Raw genomic sequence first — 17,612 nt, 5'->3', positions numbered from 1 at the left:
GAACGGTGCTTTAACAGAACCTGCAGCCGGATATTTCCAAGCAATGGGTACTCTGTTCTGTAATCTTAAAGCGACGGTTCTCCTTCACGCGCTGCTCCTCCTGCTACTGAAGGCAGTCGTGGACGAGGGATATCCACCCAGAGATTCTTTCACAATTTTCGTAAAACTGCATTCATCGTCAACACATTATCTGGTTTTCTTGCTCAAGATGCCTGTCCTTTATCAGAGCCGACGGTGACTTTGAAGCAGCGTTACGTTGTGCGTTCTCGCAAACTTGGTCACATACCGTATTCAAGAGGAACAGGCTTTCTGACGGTACCGGGTCTCACCGTCCCGATTCTCTCACCGCCATCAGCAACGTACAGACTCCCTGAAACTACGCAAGCAGTCATCACACTCATTTACGCTCAACACGGACATTATCTGGACAGCGCCTGTAGATCTAGATGAGAGAGGTCCGCTTGTGGTGTTCGCAGCGCCAGTGGTGGACGAGCCGGTGACGCCGCGGCCGCCGTCGTGCACGCCATCGCCGTGCGGGCCGAACGCCCAGTGCCAGATGGTGGGCGGGGTGCCCGCGTGTTCGTGCCTGCCGGACTACCGCGGCTCGCCGCCCAACTGCCGGCCCGAGTGCGTGCTCAGCTCCGAGTGCCCCAGCCAGCTGGCGTGCGTGCGCCTGCGCTGCCAGGACCCGTGCCCCGGCTCGTGCGGCCACGGCGCCGAGTGCAGGGTCCAGAACCACGTGCCCGTCTGCACGTGCGGGCCGGGACTCACCGGTGACCCCTTCTCGCGGTGCGACCCCATCCCGGTCACGCCCAGCACCGAGGCCACCGTCACCGACCCGTGCAGTCCGTCGCCTTGCGGTCCTAACGCCATCTGCAGCGGCCAAGGAGAGTGTACCTGCCTGCCCGACTACCAGGTACGTTCGAGATCCACCCTCGGTTGGTCACTCACCACTGTTTGATGGAAGGGTGCGCAGCCAAAACCGAGCCCTAAAATTAACTATTTAAGTGTGACTTATCAGGCTTTCCCGACGGACCTGTTGCAAACACAGTTCTCGGGTTCGCCGCTGGATTATATTGCGCAAATCCCACAATATTTCGTCTATACAACTGTTTGACATCATCAGGCGGTGGTAGATGTTGTTCACACGACTAGAAGACGCGACTAAAGGTAATCGCGAGGCGGCGTCGAAATTTATCAGGCGAGGAGAAGGCAACACGCGTGAGCGGGAAGATGCTCGCAGTTGGAGGAATGCAGCTCCAAGTAAACTGAGAGCTTCTTCCAGCGCACGCGTATTGCCTGCTCCTCGCCCGATAAATTTCGGCCCCGGCATGTGATTATCAGCAGTCGCGTCTTTTAGCAGTAAGAACAGCATTTACCACCACCTGAAAGTGTTGAACAGTTGTGTCAACGAAATATTTTGAGGTTATACACAATATGATCTGGCGGCAAATTCGGGAAGTGTACTCGCAATTATAAAAGTGTTATTCAAACAGTCTGTTAGATATTGAATAGGACGAACAGTTTCAGTTTACTTGGATCCACAATATCACAGTATTTCAGAGCGGCAACAGTTGGCGCCTGGACTGGTGATTTCGGCATGTGCGCCATTTTCAGTGTATAAATTAACACGAGGCGTATGAATGTATATTCTTTATTGTTTACCCTTACATAGATGAAGTGAAACATACGGATATGTGTGCACACTAGGACGATCTCCTCCTAATAGTAAAGAAAAGGATGTTTCAAAGCCTTTGCATTAAACGTCTAGGGGTGATAGATCACGTCTTGGGGAACTACTTTTGTTACAAACAAAATGTTCGCTGACGGATCGCGACAACTCTATGCGTCCTGTAGTATTCGCCGGCCTGAGGAGGACAAGACTTCACCTATCTAGCAGGGCCTACTGACCAGATCTGCTGCATACCACATCCCTAGTAAATTGACAAAGTGATTTTCAACAATAAAGCCTTAAGAATAAGTGTCTTTAAGCGGAAAACGATAATTTAGAAGCGAATCAGGAGCTTCGATTGACTGAGCCTTTCACGTGGAGCAGATGACTGGTTTATAGGCAACACATATAGCATTCGCACGTCGCAGAATTCCTGCTCCCTGTCGCCTCTCAGTGGCATAACCAATGTCAATCGCCGCCGGGAGTGTCATAGAAAATTTTGTCTCTAACAAAAATTGTTACCCATGACCTCATCTATCACTCCTAGACCTTTGATGCGAAGTCTTTCAAACATCCTGAATGCCGACGCACTTGGTGTTAAGCTACACACTGTGAACAGCACACACTGAAATCGCGATTGTGAGACAAACAAGTAAAAAGCCAGGTGGGGCATGACGTCGTTTCTAGACACACATAGAAACTACGTGCTTGATCAACGACTGCTGGCGAAGACACTTTCCAACTTGCATGTCGATTTCACGAGGTTCCTCAGAGCCGTTTAGGCGAGTACGTAGCTGGTTCCTCAACTCCTAAATACATTAAGTCAATACGTGGGAACGAATTGAACCTAATTCGCACAAGCTGCAGACGGATGGAGTAGACTACATTCTTCCTCAGACGATTAGATTAATGTGATATTGATGAAGGACTAAATTTCATCGGGAGAGATACCGGAACGGTATATATCAATAAATTTTATCTCATAGTCTCAGTTGCATAGGTCTTAACGATAACTAGCCTCGGTCATTCAGTAATCATATTCAGATCTGCAAATAAAACTAAAGTAACAATGTGCACATATTTAAGTAGATAAATAAATGGACAAAACATTTACAGAAATCCGATATTTTAATTTTACCTGAATAGTCATAAATTGTGATCAGCGAAAAACTTTCAATAATAAACACTCAGCCAGGAGTTATATGTTATAAGAACGTCTACTACACCAACCTGAAACTCTTTGTGGCAGCTTCTGATCGTGCACAACATATTACAAAAGCCAATTCGTATTGCACAAATATTTATTTCACGGATGGCGGGAGTAGAATTGGGGAGAGGGTGCGCGGGGAGGGGGGGCAAGACACAAGTATGGACCATGGACCATTAAGTTGTTAAAGTAAATTTCATTCAAAGGACATTATTAACATTAACAATAAAAGTAAAAACACCTCGTTTTGATGAGCGTTTGATGATATTCATAATTAGCGCATCTTGTGCATAACGTAAAAGAATCGTTATCAAACTGTTGAATATGCATTACTTTTTTAAAAAAATTGACTACTTAGTAAAAATTATAATTTCGAATTTCTGTTAATGTTTTCTTATTTTAATTTGACCTGTGTATAAAAAAGTGTTGTAGAACGAGAGGTGTTTAAATGTACGTTAACATGTTTACTCATATTGTGCTTCAAAAACCATGCATCCACCAATGGAAACAGACCACAATTAACCTAAATCAGGAAAAAATAATAGATTTAGACTGTCAAAACACCTGGAGATGTTCCACCAGGTTCCGAAATGGATCGAGCATTGAAACAGAATCACTATTGTGACTGAAGGCGGTTGTTCTTTATTTTCTCCTTTTGTTTACCTACTTAAACAAGCAGTTATTTATATTTGGTTAATATATGTGAGTGAGGAGGGTGTTTACTGAGGAGCACCTGATGCAGGGCAACCCGTACGAGGAGTGCCGGCCGGAGTGCGTGACGAACGGCGAGTGCCCGCGCGACAAGGCGTGCCTGCGCAGCAAGTGCCGCGACCCGTGCGTCGGCACCTGTGGCCAGAACGCGCGCTGTGACGTCGTCAACCACATCCCCGTCTGCGCCTGCCTCGACGGCTACACCGGCGACCCCTTCACCAACTGCAGAATCGCCCTCACAGGTGAGTACCCCGACCATCCTGGTCTACTACTGGCTTTCAGCCGTTATACTCTGTTCCGTCATTCTTACCCCAAAGAACTCTACGAACATATTACAAGAAATCATATTGACGTTCATAGAGATATGAATATTCGATAGATGTTTTACACAAAACCAAGAAGATGAGTTTCCGAAACAAGAATTGCACTCAAGTAAAGCCGAAAAGTCAATTTTTCATCGAAACGGGGTGAGAAAGTGCAATGGGCGACAAAATAAACCGAGAAAAGCGACAATTTATATACGCCAAGAAAGACAACACTATGTACAGGGTGATCAGAAACAGTCAGAAAAGCTTCCAAGGATGTTGTAAGAGGATTGTGCTGTCAAATAACTGCTAAGAAAAAAATTCGATACGTTGCGCCGTTTCCGTGGTATTTAGGATCGAAGTTAGCCACTCAGGTCATTGCACGCGCAAATTTCAGCAGTCTTCAAGAAACTGTCTCGCCGAACGTGTTCTTCGTTTGGTTTCCTCAAACCGAACAACGTAGCTTTCGCTCGCCTAACTTAAATTTTATCATTTCCGAAAACGATACACTTGAACTGGTAATGAGGATTTGAAAAATTGGTAACACACAGGGGCACAGATGCCTAAGCGTTACCGCTTTTTAGCGCGTTCAAGTGCTCGAATTGAGCGCGCAATGACCTGATTGGCTAACTTCAATGCCAAATAAGTAGGAAACGGCGCAACATGTCGAATTTTCTTTCTGACAATTATTTCTTAGTTCAACCTCCCTTGCAAAACCCCTACAAGCTTTTCAGGCTGTTTCTGACCACCCTGTATAGTAAGAGACGTGAGGTGCATACTGTCCTTGTTTTTTTGCGAAATTTTCAATATTTATCCTATGTGAACATGGACCCAGCCTAAATAAATACTGCTCAACAGGTATTTCATGCGTAGCTCAGTGCAAACGTAAAATTTCGTTCGCTTTCTTGTTGGAAAAGAAGTTTCTTATAGTGGAAATTTGCTTCTCTATCCGACAGAGCAATCCCAAACTAGTCTACAGCAGTATTCGCTTTGACGATATGTTTCTAGCAGGGACAGTTAAACACGAAGACTAACCAGTGCTCCAACAGCGACTGAGTAAGACTGGCGCTTGGGCCGTCTTTTGTGACGTCACACTCCACGTTGTGTCTATGCTGCCGCCATCCGCCATGGAACAGCGTTACTTAGCCGTTGTTGGCTATTCTTGTGTGTGTGTGTGTGGGTGTGTGTGAGAGAGAGAGAGATTGTATGGAGGCGGGGATGAAGAGGCGTTTACAATCCTTCCGAATACAGATGATAATGAAATGTATGAATAGAAGCTATAGAAGCTGGTTGTTAGTAGAAATCGTTAGTTAAATGTGATGCTGAAGTGTTCTCTTCGGCGAATGATTAATAAAAATTCACGTCGTATCCACGCTAGTTGTTGCAGCCATCTCGATTTATGTCTCTTCGACCATCAACAAGTGTTATTTGAAACCAAGACGTCGGTGGCGCAACGCAAACTCCCTCCTTGCTAGAGAGGTAGTTATTCTTAAGTGCTACCATCCCATCTTATCGACGCCGCTAGATGGACCAGACTATTCAAGGGGTCGACTGTCCTCACCGAACTAAAAGGTACTCGTTCGAGTATCGGTTCGTCCTACCTGCAGCAAGCTGCGTACGTGTTGAAGTTAGAGGTGCCTTTTTGTTGCAGAGAAACCGCCGTCTCCTATTGACCAGTGCAGGCCGTCGCCTTGCGGGCCCAACAGCCAGTGCCGCGCGTCGGACGGTCACGCCGTGTGCTCCTGCCTGTCTGGCTACGTGGGCGCGCCGCCTTCCTGCAGGCCCGAATGCGTCGTCAGCGCCGAGTGTCCGCAGACGCGCGCCTGCGTCAACAAGAAGTGCACCGACCCCTGCCTAGGTTCCTGCGGCCTGGGAGCGCGCTGCGAGGTCATCAACCACAGCCCCATCTGCTCCTGCCGACCTGGCCAGACTGGCGATCCGTTCCGAAGCTGCCAGGACCTACCACGTGAGTGATTAAATCCAGCACCAGGCTGTAATAACATTTCAGGACTTCCTCACTGCGTCAAGCTTTGCTCTTCCTCTTTTCACACATCTTGAACAGCACGGAATTCAAATTTAAAAGGCACCCGTCGGTACGACTCCAGTTTTGAAGTTTTTGTGTACAATAAGTTTCCTTTAATTTCCGTCTATGGTCACAAACTCTTGTTAACAGATTACCGGTTTCGGTCTTTAATGACCATCATCAGATCTGTTTCGTTGTATACGTTGTTAGAAGCTGCAAGGCAGCAGTGCTACCTGTTTTCATAGCTCCTTTGCTGACAATCCGTTACTGCTATCAGGCGCGTGAGGTACGAAATACATCTGCTAAAGTCGAATCTGACGGATGAAACAATTTTTCGTGTGGTTTTCAGATCTTGAACACGTTGGAGACTTTATTGATGCCACTAATATGATGATTTTGTTTTATAGATTGTGTTCCCAGTACTATCAGGGAGATTTCTTTGGTGAGAGGACTGGAAACCGTTCTTTGATGCCAATTTGAAGGAGGAGCAGAGGTCCAGTTTCAAAAGCCGACATCAACGATCAGGAATAGGATGTGTTCTTTATGCGTTTCCACTACTATCTAATGACGCCTTAAGTAAAAGTTGAAGCAACATTTGGTTATCATCGTCAGATCCGCTGCACTTGTGTTTCACAAATGTCTTACCAACTACCCTTCTACTTCGCTCTCGGACGTAAGCGACTGCAAAGGGGCAGAGTGAGTGAAAAACAAACGGTGCGCGTGAAAGTTTAAAATCTGTATTTTCGGAAGGTCATAACTGCTTACTGGCAGAATTATGGCCCCAGTATCGATTGCCGGGGCCGATATGTTGCTTGCGCGTTTTTTCTTCAAAAACTATGAGATCAAGTTCCTTGCAAGTAGCAAGTAGCCCCATCACAGGTAGTGCGCGCCTTTTGCCCAGTTTAGGCAGCAAGTACGGAACTCATCTGCAGTTTTGGTTAGTAAATCATTCAGTTAATTACCGTTTTATAGAGCAGTGTAGTAAGCCAATATATGAATCAGAACAGTGAGCTTAGAGTGACCGTTAGTAAGACATTTCGCGTCAAAATTACCATTCGGGCAGTCTAAGATGTCTCTCGGTAGACAGCTAACGGGAGTCGTTTAGTCAATAGGAATATAAATTTTTTGATGAGTTTTGAATACTTTACGGTTGCTGTTAACAGTAGCTAGCAGAAATATTAGTCTTTAAACCGACAAACATGTCAGGAGACACGATTACTTCAAACTAAGTTACATGTAACGTTAATTCTGCATGTCACTTTTTTTCGTTGATGCAGACCCAGTGAACACAATGTAGTCTTCTACGTAGCGTTGGCAATGACCAGAAGGGAGTCAGTATCAATCGACGACATTCCATTTTTGTCGATTCAGTTCCACCCAGCAGCCACTTCAATGAGCGTCTTCTCTGTAGTACCATTTCTCTTTTTTGGGAACTGGTTTGTGAGCTCCAGCCCTTTTCCAATGTAGTGTAGCGAGAATTTCTCTGGCAAGCATTCACGGTTTTAGGGAAAAAAAGTTCTGTAGCTAGTCTGGTTTTAATTTATTTATCTTTTGTCCTTGCTGCAAATTTCGGAATCGTAGCCCCATTTTCAAGCAACCATTCCTACCGTCAGGAATAGGAGTATAGTTTTATCACACAATGTAGGCTTTCATGGCTGGTGCTGATTTCACTTAAAACTTTCGGGCTTATAGGCCGTGGTCTTTGCATAAAATTTTCCCCTAACGTTTCACCAACAACTATGGGAGACATCTTCAGAGGTAAAGTGGCGAACTAAGGCTTTACCTCTGTAGAGGTCCCTCGCAGTCGGAGGTGAAAAGTTCGGGGAAAGTTTTATGCAACGATCACGGCCTGTGAGCCTGGAAATTTTAAAGTGAATACAATTTTAGTTTGGCTCTGACCAGTGGTGATTCCGGGGCCCAGCCTAACGGCTCGACTCATGGAAGAAATTCTTTTTTTAATTGCAGCTAAGGCTCCAAAACTAGTAGCAAAGACGAAAGATAAATGAAATTAAAAAAAGGGTATCTGTGGAACTTTTATTTCCTGCAAAACAAATATTTTCACAGCTTCTGACCCGCCGGTAAAATTCTCCTTGAAAAGTAAAGGAGAAGATCATGAACACCATATGTGACTGTTGCTTCGCCCGCAGCGCCGACGAAGGATGAGCCGGTGAGCCCTTGCGAGCCGTCGCCGTGCGGTCCGAACGCGCAGTGCCAGCCGGCGGGAGGCGTGCCGTCGTGCTCGTGCCTGGAAGGCTACGTCGGCTCTCCGCCCAACTGCCGGCCCGAGTGCGTCATCAGCCCCGACTGCCCGTCAAACCTGGCGTGCGTCAACGGCAAGTGCCGCGACCCTTGCCCCGGCTCCTGCGGCGTCAACGCGCAGTGCCAGATCATCAGCCACGCTGTCACCTGCATATGCGCCCCTGGCTACACCGGCGATCCCTTCGTGCAGTGCACGCCACACATACGTGAGTTGACATCTCAGTGAGCTCCCACTACCTAAACGATAGTATTATTATAATTTGCTGCACAACACCACAGACCGACACTTGTGAATCTACGATTACTTGTGTGCCGTAGCAGAATCAAAAGCATTCCAGTAAACATGGACCCGCAAACAAACCGTTTACGAGCTACTTGTTTTGCTACGAGCTGCTATTCACTTCTTTAGAATAAAGTGGGGCAAAACAGTGTATATTAGCTTTTAATTCGTGTAGATTATTTCTAGTGATCAGTAATTTCGCATACAGGTTATTCACATCTCTTGTATATTCAAGAAAATGATACTAGTCCGGTTTCAGCTTAAAATAAACCATCTCAACATTAAAATTATAGCCTTATTAGTTACAAAATACCCTCTTTTGCTCCATCCCTGGGAAGAAAATGGGTTACCCATTTACATGAATGGAAAAAAGTTTTATTCTACTGTAAAATGCAAGGTGGTTATCGTTGAATTGTAGCTACCCACGCACATCCAGTGTAGGCTGTAATTATTTTGTACCAGCGAAACTTGGTATATGTACTAACGCGTTAACGTGGAACCGATTTACTCTGGAAAAAAACTAGTTCCAGTTCTGGCCACCAGATGCCAGTGTAGCGCTCTACAGCATCTTCAGCGTCTCCGGTGCTCATATTGGACGTATTAAGAAAGCGGCGGCTAATAATAAAATCAATATTATGCTAATTTTTCCAGTGTTAATCGGTTCCGCATCAACGCATTACAATGTATACCAAGCTGCGCTGCTGTACGATAATTACAGCCCACACTGGACCTCTGTGAGTAGCTGCACCCACCATATATGAAAACGTATAGAAATCTTTAAAAATACAGTTTCCATAAATCTATTTTAAGTAGGAATTTTCGCAATATTACACTAATGTAGGAAAATTTCTCAATAACTGGTCGTAATAAAAAACAGAAACAAACTTATTAAGAACAGAAATCGCAAATGAAGTGCTTGTCTTCTTTCTCAATAGTGGAATGTTGCTCATGAGTCCAGCCACGACAAGATAGACACTCGATCCATGACTCGTTCGATAATGAGTCGAAATATAACCTATTACAAAATATGAATGCTCAATATGGGACTCCTTCGCCCAAGGAAGTCAAAGGATCTTCTATATTTTCATTTTCATTTTTTTTTTTTTTTTAGCTGATCGAGTCTTCCCAACTGTCGTTTTCTGCTTCTGCTTCCTTATGACTCGGCCCTTGTCGATGAGTTTTTCGTTTCTTCTTTTCCGTGCGTTGCAAACAATTTTTATTATGGGGAGAGGTCAGTATTACTGTATTGGCCTTTTTCCTATCAGTGATTTTCTTTGCACTCTTTACCAAGTCAACCTTTGGAGGTCGCATTAAAATCTTTGGTGACAGAGAACGACGCTGACATACCAAACGTTGCAGCAATCGCAGCCGATCTCCCCAGTGTCATATCTGAAGTTCCAGAAACAGTTACCAATTCATCTTATGATTTTGGAAATTTTTCGGTTGTAGAGACTTGGGAAACCTTGTCTTGTAGCGTATTGGTATGAAGGAAGTCCTTAAAATGTCTCGGCCTTTGAGACTCCCCTTGTGGTGTTTTGCTTTCTGTTTGGTGCGGTGAACTCCACTTGATGTACCTCGTTTTGCCCTGTAGTGGAAAACTGAACAAAACATAGCATTAGAAAGTTAGCATTCACATTATGACTATCATAAAAACATTGAAATACACTGGAAAATTTGCTTAATCGAAATTATTACTTATCTGTTTCTTATCAGGTACTGTTTCTTTTCAAAACTCTGCTCTTACAAGTTCCAACACACAAAAAACGTTTAAAAAGTTTGGGAAGAAAAGGAACAGGCGTCCGCTAATAACGATTATGTGCGATTCCCCGAAATATCGGCTGTTAGTAGTTTCGAATGTTATCAGTGCAATGGTAACCACAGATCTGTAGGTGCCCTGTTTGACCTGCGTATCTGGTCTAACCCCAGTCTTCCCTGTGGAATACTGTCGAAGTTGGTAAAAATGTGATTGAAATGTAAGCTCTTCCATTCAGTCTCCGTTTAATTAGACTCAAGTATCAATTCCAGAAAATGGAAGGTCCCAAATTATGGAATACTTATGTTTTAAGGACTGGGGAAAGTACTGAGTATGACACGTAAAGAGTTGCTGTTAGGCAGTTGAATCTGTCGAGTGTCAGTGACTGCAGACATGACGATGAGTGTGCATTGCAGCCGCCGAGGAGTCGCGCAACCCGTGCGAGCCGTCGCCGTGCGGCACGAACGCGGTGTGCAGCCAGCGGAACGGCGCGGGCTCTTGCGCCTGCCTGCCCGACTACCAGGGCAACCCGTACGAGGCGTGCCGGCCCGAGTGCGTGCTCAGCTCCGACTGCCCCACGGACCGCGCCTGCCAGAGGAACCGCTGCGAGGACCCCTGCCCGGGCGTGTGCGGCCTCAACGCGCAGTGCTCCGTCATCAACCACATCCCCACCTGCACCTGCCTGCCCGGCTACGAGGGCGACCCCTTCGCCACCTGCACACGGACGCCGCCGGCAGGTAAGCAAAAACGACGCACTGTTTCACAAATTCGGCGGTCATCTTGTAGAGCTGCTAATAGGCTCTCTACAGATATTATTTTGAACAAAGAGAGAGAGAGAGAGAGAGAGAGAGAGAGAGAGAGAGAGAGAGGATAGCTGAGAAAACGCAACTTATAAAGCAAGCGTTTATATTTTCTGTCTGCGGTCACTTATCACGCAGCTGCTGAGCTGAGGATACCTGCGCAAGATAAAGGCAGATTAGGGCTTTTACGTCTCGTTGTCAAAGAGACTATTGTAGACAGTGCACAAGCTCAAGTTCGAGAAGAGTGGGGAAGTAAACTGACTGTGCCCTTTCAGGCATCCATCCAAGCAGTCACATAATTTAGGGAAATCACAGCACAGCTAAATCTGCATGGCTCTCCTGAATATGAGTCCAAAGCGTTACCACTGCGCCACCTCGCTCGATGCACCTGCATGCAAAGTCTACTACGATTCACATGGCATATCGAGAATGAAATGGTTTCAAGTAAACAAAAACATCAGCATAGTTTATTACGGCGATAAGGGATGCAAAGAGTTAATACTATATCAGCTTTTCTCTGTCTCCAACATCTGGCAAAAACAAGTTGCAGAAATGCATATGCTGAGGAGAAGAGAGCAAAATAGATAAGAAATGAAAGAGAGCACCGGCCGGTGTGGCCGAGCGGTTCTAGGCGCTTCAGCCTGGAACCGCGCGACCGCTACGGTCGCAGGTTCGAATCCTGCCTCGGGCACGGATGTGTGTGATGTCCTTAGGTTAGTTAGGTTTAAGTAGTTCTAAGTCCTAGGGCACTGATGACCGCAGATGTTAAGTCCCATAGTGCTCAGAGCCATTTTTTTTTTAAAGAGTGCGTTAAGAGGTACAATTAAGTCAATCTAGAATAATTAAACATTCTAACGCCAATCGTGAAGATACACCGGATATTCCGAAACTATTCATTCAAATTTATACAGGAGGTAGAGAACATCATAACAAATATATTTCGGTAAGCAACACATGGTCTCTGAAGTCAACTTGCAATGTAAGGGAACATTTTGTTAGTGGTGCAGATGTAAGCTGTTGTGTCAGTATCACTGACTGGGAATGTGCTCCGACTCAGAGGCTGAGTAGCTGGAGTTGTGTTTGGCAGTGACGACGCCGCAGACAGTTCGAGAACCATGTCAGCCGTCGCCGTGCGGTCCCAACAGCCAGTGCCGCGCGGTCGGCGGCCAGGCGGTGTGCTCGTGCCAGCAGGGCTACAGCGGCGCGCCGCCCAACTGCCGGCCCGAGTGCGTCGTCAACGCCGAGTGCCAGCAGACGCGCGCCTGCCACCGCTTCAAGTGCGCGGACCCCTGCCCGGGCACGTGCGGCCTCGAGGCGCGCTGCCAAGTCATCAACCACAACCCCATCTGCTCCTGCCCGCCCGGCTACACAGGCGACCCGTTCGCGCGCTGCTACCGCCAGCCGGCCGAGCCGGTGCAGCCGGCCACTCCCGTCGACCCCTGCAGGCCTTCACCGTGCGGGCCCAACGCAGACTGCCAGCCACAGGTAAGCACTGTGTGCTGTCAATGCTGCTCACGCTTTTAGAATGTGGAAACGTCTTTGCTATTGTGCTGTTGGCGACTTTCCCGACGTCACGTCGGATAACGTTGAATAATATCCTGGCCACACAAGTTAACTTATCTGACTAATTTGAATTATTGTTGCTTCATCTGATTACTAAGACACACATGCGGTAGACATATTCACGTTTTACATACACCTCCATATTTCCTGCAGTTCATCTAGCTCCAAAGCCTTAGGATGTTTGAAGCATTCGCAGCAAGTTCTGGGAGAATAAGAAGGCAATGAACAACAGCGGATCGGAGAAGTGAGTGTGTGAGACAGCTTTTCCCAAATATCTGATGTAGCTTTTGGATCAAATACTCAGTTGTCTGTTGAAACAGGTTCTCTTTGATCCTGTCAACGCATGTGAGATTTACATGTCTGTCAATTGCTAGGGAGAACGTAATTGTCTCTCTACGCATTCCAACTTACTGTCTGTTCCGTTGGTCTTGGTGACTACATCACAATTTATGGAACAGAAAGATAACGTGGTAGGCAATAACCTGTTTAAATCCACGTAATGGTAGAGTTTGAAATATTCTGTATTTCCATATAAGCAGCCATAGCAGGACCAATCTAAAGGACTTTCCACATTCAAATTGTGAACATCTTTCAGGATAAAGTAGAAAACGTAGCTTTTATTGCCGCTTTTGCTTTGGCATATTGCCAAACAGGTAAGACAGCATTCCGTTTGCCTACAGGGAGACCGTCCTTCGTGTTCCTGCCGACCTGGCTACATCGGAGTGCCGCCCTCGTGCCGACCGGAGTGTGTAGTCAACACAGACTGTGCACCAACGAAGGCCTGTGTGGCTGAGAAGTGTCGCGATCCTTGCGCCGGCTCGTGCGGCTTCGGCGCCGAGTGTCGCGTGCAGAACCACATCCCTACCTGCACCTGCCCTGCCGGTATGACTGGTGACCCGTTCGTCACGTGCACGCAGCTCGTGGGTAAGTACTACGGCAGCAATGTTTCCGGCTTGCAAGTAGAAGATTTCGCTTATCATTTAAGAAACGATGTTGCAATGTACCCTACACTTGACGAAGAATAATATTTATTATTAAGCATGGCGTCTTTGTGAGTCAACCGAGAAGTAATGAACATTTACATTCCAGTTGACTTCTCAGAATTTCCCAGTATGTTCGTGTTGGATTAGAATGGGCTTAATTTGAGTACAAAGAATAAGCGGAGGAGAGATCTTAATCACGTGGCACATTTGATCTCTCTGAAGGCAGAATTTGGGTAGCTCAACTTAGATATGATAATCTCGTAAGATTTTGAGGTGAGTCAAATCATATCTGAGTCTAATGATGATACTGATTACGACTGAGGCAAATGCAAAAAACACAGCTTTAACGCTGTGTAAAATATTTAGCACGAAATAATGTTCGTTCTCCTTCTATGTGAGAAGTTCTGGCTGGTAATTGTTACATGCCCTAACCATTTACGTGTTTGCTTTCCGTGTTCTGACGAATGACATCAGACGTCAGCGCGCATCTTTTCCTTTTAATCTGCGACATCGGAACGACAGGAATTGTACTGTGTTAAGTCGTTTCTGAAAAATGAGTAATTCGTGTGAACACGAATCTTGTGAAATTTTTGTGGATTTTGGTGCCACTGGATGTAATTTTGCTTGCAAATATTTGCCTGAAATTGTTCGAAAGATGTTTAATGTTTCGCACTGAGAGCTGGACGCTGAAAAGTGTTCTTGATGCTCGTATCTTCATTTCTCTTCAAGCGATATCGCTATATTTTTCAGGTGACTGTACAACGCTAAAGAAGCATACTGCAATTTTAGTGACTTTACTATTAAGGCAGTATGCTGTAGTGAAAAATCAACAAAGAGTGCAGTCGAAGTCGTAACTGTGTAGAGAATTGTATCCATCTGTTCAGTAAGAGTGGAATATGCCCGCCTGGATGGCCGTGCGGTCTAAGGGAAGGAGCGCCGGTCCCCGGCACAAATCCGCCCGGCGGATTTGTGTCGAGGTCTGGTGAGCCGGCCAGTCTGTGGATGGTTTTTAGGCGGTTTTCCATCTGCCTCGACGAATGCGGGCTGGTTCCCCTTATTCCGTCTCAACTACACTATGTCGGCGATTGCTGCGCAAACAAGTGCTCCACGTACGCGTACACCACCATTACTCCACCACGCAAACATTGGGGTTACACTCGTCTGGTGTGAAACGTTCCCTGGGGGGTCCACCGGGGGTCAAACCGAACAAGATCCCCGGGTTTGGTGTGGGGCGGCGGAGGGGTGAAGTGGACTGCGGTAGTCGTCGTGGGGTTGCGGACCACTACGGCTGCGGCGGGGACGGAGCCTCTCCGTCGTTTCTAGGTCCCCAGTTAACATAACATAACATAAGAGTGGAATCCTACACTTCTTTTTCAGACATAAATCTTAAACCTGTAAACTGTTGATTAAACAAAACAGAAATATCAGGAAACAGGACCCTGTTCATTCGAGTAATACTCTTGCAACATGAAGAGTCATTGTAAAAGAACTGAATATATGTTAAGCTATTCTGTAGTCTCGCTAATGTGGTAGTTTGATAGAATAAATATTATTACAATAAATTAGTAGTTTTATGTTGTCTTTTGGCAACCAAAGTCAGATTTATTTCATCCAGTAACAACATAATCCTATTAACTATAGCAACATGGAGACAGTTTTGGTATTGGAACAGGATACAATCAAGACATCAGTCTTGGTGCGTGTCACATTGCCTCTCTTACCCGTACTAAGGACATCCGGTCAGCAGCGCTAAGGGCATTTTGTGCGTGTGCAGTGGAGAAGCCGCCGCCAGAAGACCCGTGCAACCCGTCGCCCTGCGGCCCCGGCGCGCGATGCGACGACGGCAGCTGCAGCTGCCCGCCCGAGTACCAGGGCGACCCCTACTCGGCCGCCGGCTGCCGGCCCGAGTGCACCACCAACAACGACTGCCCGCGCAACCGCGCCTGCACCAACTTCCGCTGCGTCGACCCGTGCGCCGGCACCTGCGGCCAGGGCGCGCGCTGCGACGTCGTCAACCACATCCCTACCTGCTCCTGCCCGGAGGGAACGTCTGGCGACCCCTTCACTCTCTGCAGAACTGTACAAGCTGTCGGTACGTGAATTCTCATGTTTTTACCAATACAACGGAGTAAAAAAAAACTGTGGCATAAAGCCATAAGTGTGTTGACTAACGATTACGATTTTTTGATCCAACAAGCCTTTCTGCTGATGGACGAGTTTTCTTTTGTGTACAAAATGTCACAAAACGATGCCGACGAATTTCAAGGAGTTGTAGAGGCGGCTTTGAGCACCAGATTGTGCTTGGTCGCAAACATAATACACCGACACAAAAGGTCGTCGCAGTTATAGGTGGCACGGCCGCCGCAAAGCCCACCCTTCTCCCTCAAATGTGAGTTTCTACGCTGACATGACTAAGGCGAGAAGCCTCTAAAGTGTAGTTGCGAGATTTGAGGACATCTAGACGCCACCTAACCTCCTGAGTACTGTATGGCGCATTGAGAGCGAGGTTATGCTTGCGGCCCGCCAAATTACAAACTCACGTTTGCTGCCGAAGGGGTGTTGCCCCCTAAAACTGCAGCCCTCTGTACCACAGCCGTTGTATAATAGTTTCGGACGTGGGCTCCTATACTCGTTTTGTTCCCACTACAACTCTTAGAAGTTTGTTGGCATCGATACGATACTGCAGTGCCTGTTGTCTTAAGGAATACGATCCTGTGTTACTTCCGAAGGAACACTGCATCGTACTTCTTCACAACATGTCAAAATGTCCGTGCCCTGTACGTAAATTTCGTAACGCGTACGGGTGCATGTTCTGACACACGAACGACGACGTCTGGAAGTTTGCATCTAGCAGTGAGTTGTGCACGGATAACCAAACTGATTAAGACCCGTAAAGTGAGAAATCTGTGTTCGAGTCCCAGTGCGGCACAAATTTTCATTGTCGTCATTCCATTATACAGCTGATGGTTGTCCGTATTCGCAACTGCGAATACATTTCATGTATCTGTCGGTATCGTTTTGTGACATGTATACCGTTAGCGTTCATTTCTCTGCTGTTTCTAAAGGCTGATGAAGTCAGCCCAAACAAAGGTTGCCATAGCGTGTATCGTAAGGCGTTCGTTACAAACGGGACATGTCGTTTACGTTCTCTTTACAGGCAAAATGCTGTCTTCTAAACTGAAACTGTGTATGTCCAATTCGTAAATCAACCTCAAAATAACCCGGCAACACACCTAATTCGACGATTTTTAATGATGGTGAAAGGAAAACACGAAGAATAATTTACGTTCCTAGGAGTAAGTGAAAATATTCCTGTGCCGCATCGTGCAGTCTTATGGCATAGAAGAGCTTTCCTCCGTAGAGGTTGAGGTGCCAAACATTTTAGTTCAAAAAATTATTCGATCACTTAGGTCATAAAATAAAGACCATCTAGTTTTGGAAGCTATTCATACATTAGTTACTATAAATTAATCACCCAATTTTTTTTCATGTCTCCAAAGGAATTATATAACTGAGTTTGTCTCATCTAGTTTTGCTGTTCTGGCTGTAAATGAAGGAACATAATTCCTGTACCTCGGTGATTTATACATCACGAAAACAGCTTGGGGCTTACAATATGAGCCGCTGCTCACTCTTTGTCCACGTGTAAATGGAGTTCGTATGTTCTTACTGAGTCAAAAGCTATATCGGATGAAAGCTTTAGGCGTCTTACGCTTTGTACAGGGTGTCTCACCTGAGAGTCGTCAGGTGCATCTTCTTTGGTATTTCAGCAGATTTTTGCAAATTTGTTTTTGAAGTCCATGCCTCGAGTCAACCCAGACAAATACTGGTGATCACGTCATTGTCGACGGAAAGCACCGGTTTGTTTCCAGCAGTCTCAGATTAGTCTAGTACGATATTTGTTTCATCGATATGTATTGATAGGGACAGTAACACACGACGAATAACCAGACTCCAGCAGCGACTGAGCAGCGCTACTACATGGCGGCAGCAGTCAGCGCGGGGCAAGATGGTGCTTTCGCCATTGGACTACTTATTATTCTCCGTGTTTTACTG

The 17,612-nt window shown here is 46.2% G+C and overlaps 1 protein-coding gene across 1 annotated transcript in view; it reads left to right on the top strand.

The window, feature by feature from the left end:
* LOC124594527 overlaps window positions 1-17,612 on the top strand; it is a 605,846-nt gene that overhangs the window by 400,168 nt on the left and 188,066 nt on the right. The window contains exons 86-93 of the mRNA XM_047132903.1: window positions 483-916; window positions 3,622-3,832; window positions 5,547-5,861; window positions 8,066-8,383; window positions 10,627-10,947; window positions 12,098-12,495; window positions 13,254-13,497; window positions 15,331-15,648. Coding sequence (XP_046988859.1) covers window positions 483-916; window positions 3,622-3,832; window positions 5,547-5,861; window positions 8,066-8,383; window positions 10,627-10,947; window positions 12,098-12,495; window positions 13,254-13,497; window positions 15,331-15,648 — 2,559 coding nt within the window. The remainder of the gene's footprint in view (window positions 1-482; window positions 917-3,621; window positions 3,833-5,546; window positions 5,862-8,065; window positions 8,384-10,626; window positions 10,948-12,097; window positions 12,496-13,253; window positions 13,498-15,330; window positions 15,649-17,612) is intronic.

This window comes from Schistocerca americana, chromosome 1 (genome assembly GCF_021461395.2).
Source record: "Schistocerca americana isolate TAMUIC-IGC-003095 chromosome 1, iqSchAmer2.1, whole genome shotgun sequence".
Classification (NCBI taxonomy): Eukaryota; Metazoa; Arthropoda; class Insecta; order Orthoptera; family Acrididae; genus Schistocerca; species Schistocerca americana.
The sequence above is the reverse complement of the archived record's forward strand: the minus strand, read 5'-3'. Positions and strand labels throughout refer to the sequence as shown.